The sequence below is a fragment of the Trypanosoma cruzi genome, genomic scaffold, assembly GCF_000209065.1.
Source record: "Trypanosoma cruzi strain CL Brener 1047053516745 genomic scaffold, whole genome shotgun sequence".
Taxonomy (NCBI): domain Eukaryota; phylum Euglenozoa; class Kinetoplastea; order Trypanosomatida; family Trypanosomatidae; genus Trypanosoma; species Trypanosoma cruzi.
In genome coordinates this window covers 32964-35559 of record NW_001849294.1, presented here as the reverse complement: position 1 = coordinate 35559, position 2596 = coordinate 32964, and the positions used below count along the sequence as shown (strand labels likewise).

The following is a 2596-nucleotide window of genomic DNA, read 5'->3' as shown; positions in this document are numbered from 1 at the left end:
CGCTTGTACCGTCCTTCTTACGCCACGTCGCGACGAGCGAGAAAGTGGCGTAGTCCCCGGAAGCGGACTCCACACGCTTCAAGAGGCCGGTCACATCGAGCGCGATGGGTTCGCAGGGAGGCATGGTGCTCGTCACAGGGTACGTGTAAGCCTCCAGCTGTAGGGAAAACGCAATACCGGTGAGGGAAGAGTCCGCCACATCGATGCGGCCAACGCCAAAGCCAAGGCCATTCGCTGGCCGCAGGTACACCATGCGGTCGTGGTCAATGAACAGCTCTCCCTGCAGCTCCTCCGTCAGCACCAGCCACGGACCGTACATGTCCCGCACAAAATTTAGTTCTGTCACGGGGCTTGTCACCAAATCCTTCACGAGGTTTTCCGCATCCACGTCCATCCCGCCGTCCAGGGAGAAGTTCGGAGTAGAAAACTCAAAGCCAGGCATCTTCGCTGTTTCCTTCACGGCGCTGGAAGACGTGGACGCTCCCCGCACTGCCCACCGGCCCATTGGCCACCAAACACGAAACGGCGCATTCAAAGCTGTTGAACGAAAAAAACGGCGCATCATTTTCTTCCTTTTACCACCAGCTCTCCTCCCCACAGTCGTCCGTGTTGTGCTCCCCACCTTTTCTTTTCTTCTCTTCTTCAGTGTTTCCTCAAGGGAAGGGGTTTTCTCTGCCGTCTATTGAAAAAAGACTCCTGAAAAGAAAAAAAAAAAAAAAATTGAGGCACGACATCGTCCAAAAGGAAAAACCGAATAAAACTTTTCCCCCAAGAAACCCGCACACACACACACACACACAACGAGTAGGGCTGAAAGCAGGGTCCCTTTGTATTTAACCGGGAATATACATGCATCCACGAGTAAAAAAAAAAGAAGAAAGAAAATGAATATTCCGGAAAACAAACATAAGAGAATAATAAAAAGGCTTAAAAAAAACAGAAAGAAAAGAAAAGGCAGATAAATTTCAAAGAATCGTGCAAAGAACAAATATTATTTCATTTCCTCTCTTTACATGCTTCGGTCGATGGGTACAGTCGTCGCTGCCTCTTCAACGACGCCAAGACGCTGAAGTAACGCACGTACCCGATCGCACAGTGAAAGACTCCACGTTCCATGCGCCACATCGCATTCATAGAGGGTGTAGTGCAGATCAAGCAAACCCTGCGGCTCATGCTTTGCTAATATGTCGCGTATTCGTTCCTCATAGTAACGAATGCATGCGCGATCTATTGCCAAATGTTTCTCTATCTCAAACAAATTCAACTGCAGCCATGATGGAGCTCGCTCAAACGCGGGGAGACGGACGCTAAAAGTAATGTTACCCACCACATTACAAGGAGGCAGAAAAGCAGACGATGATGAACTCGGTTGCCGTCGTTGTTGAATCCGTTCCTGTTGCAATTTCCTCCTAGCGGCAGGGCCCTGAGTAAACGACACCAGCGGAAGTGTCACACGCTCCGCAGCGTCGTATAAACTGCCAGTGAGAAGTCCCCTCAGAGAGACCACCACACGACCAAGCTCAGTCGGTGGCAAAAGCTGCTGCGACGCCTTTCTTTGAGAGAAGCTGCTACGACCACCACGAGAACTTGAACGCTGCCTGCTCCCAGAGCGCGACAAAAAACATGCACCTTGAGCCTGCCTTACAGCGATGGTGAGGCGGTGGTCCTCACATCTGCTAAATTCCGGGATATCCAGTCGAATAACCGCACCGGAACCTTTTACTTGTTCAGACCAAATGACACTTCCTTCCTCATGGTCACAGCTGGCCGTCACTGCGTATTCCATCCCCTCATTCTCCTGTTGAAGCAATGCCAGTCGTGTCGGCGAGATTCCATGAAGTTGCGAGGGATGTGAGAAGTCAAGCTCCATAATGGAGAGAGATTCCACACACACGTACACGGTGGCAGCTACTGGCCTTTTGGCGACACGACGACGTATCTCCGCATGCGCTTTCGCCGCGCTGCCCGCTTCTGTTATCAGAGGCTGCAGAAATGGAAGTGCCTCCGGCTTGTATTTGCGTAGCAGAGATACTACATCCCTCTCCGCCTCCTCGCATTTCGCGGGTTCTTTCTTACGACAAATAAACCCATTACACCTCAGCGTCACACCAAGACGTCCAATTTCCCCACTGTGACTATCAAACAGTGGAATCCAGCACTCGTTCAATGACCCAGCAACCATTTTCCCCAGTCGAAGCTCGGCAAAAGAAATGGTAGTGGATTGAAGGTAGCGCTGCTGCGCCACCTTAAATCGCACCCTCGCGTGATGGGGATCGTCGAGCATCACGACAGCGGCATTTTTGACATCGGATGGGGAAAATGCAATGTTTGCTGAGCCCGATTGCTGCGACGATCGCAGCACAGGCTCGCCATTCAGGTACACCTTCACGTAACAGGAATTCGCTGGTGTCAAGTGACGAATACCAATAAGACGTATTTCCATCGGCGAAGAATATACATCCGGTCCGTATTTTTCCAGCAACGAACGCACCAGCCTCCCTTCACGCCCTGCATGATCCAAAAGAAGAGGCTCTACGCGGTGCAGCTTTTGAGGGGCATAATGGTAGAGTAGTCGTTGGAGTTGCAATCGAGAAGA

General features: G+C 51.1%; 2 protein-coding genes across 2 annotated transcripts, besides 3 other annotated features; both read right to left on the bottom strand.

Moving 5' to 3' along the window:
- Positions 1 to 565, bottom strand: Tc00.1047053503997.19 (hypothetical protein, conserved; the record flags this gene model as incomplete). Its single annotated transcript, XM_797655.1, has 1 exon — positions 1 to 565. A coding segment is annotated over one exon (565 nt), but the record flags the coding sequence as incomplete, so codon positions are not given.
- Positions 1 to 2596: a sequence feature (heterozygous, non-Esmeraldo-like haplotype).
- Positions 781 to 800: a microsatellite.
- Positions 861 to 954: a sequence feature (T-rich).
- Positions 1010 to 2596, bottom strand: Tc00.1047053503997.10 (hypothetical protein, conserved; the record flags this gene model as incomplete). Its single annotated transcript, XM_797654.1, has 1 exon — positions 1010 to 2596. A coding segment is annotated over one exon (1587 nt), but the record flags the coding sequence as incomplete, so codon positions are not given.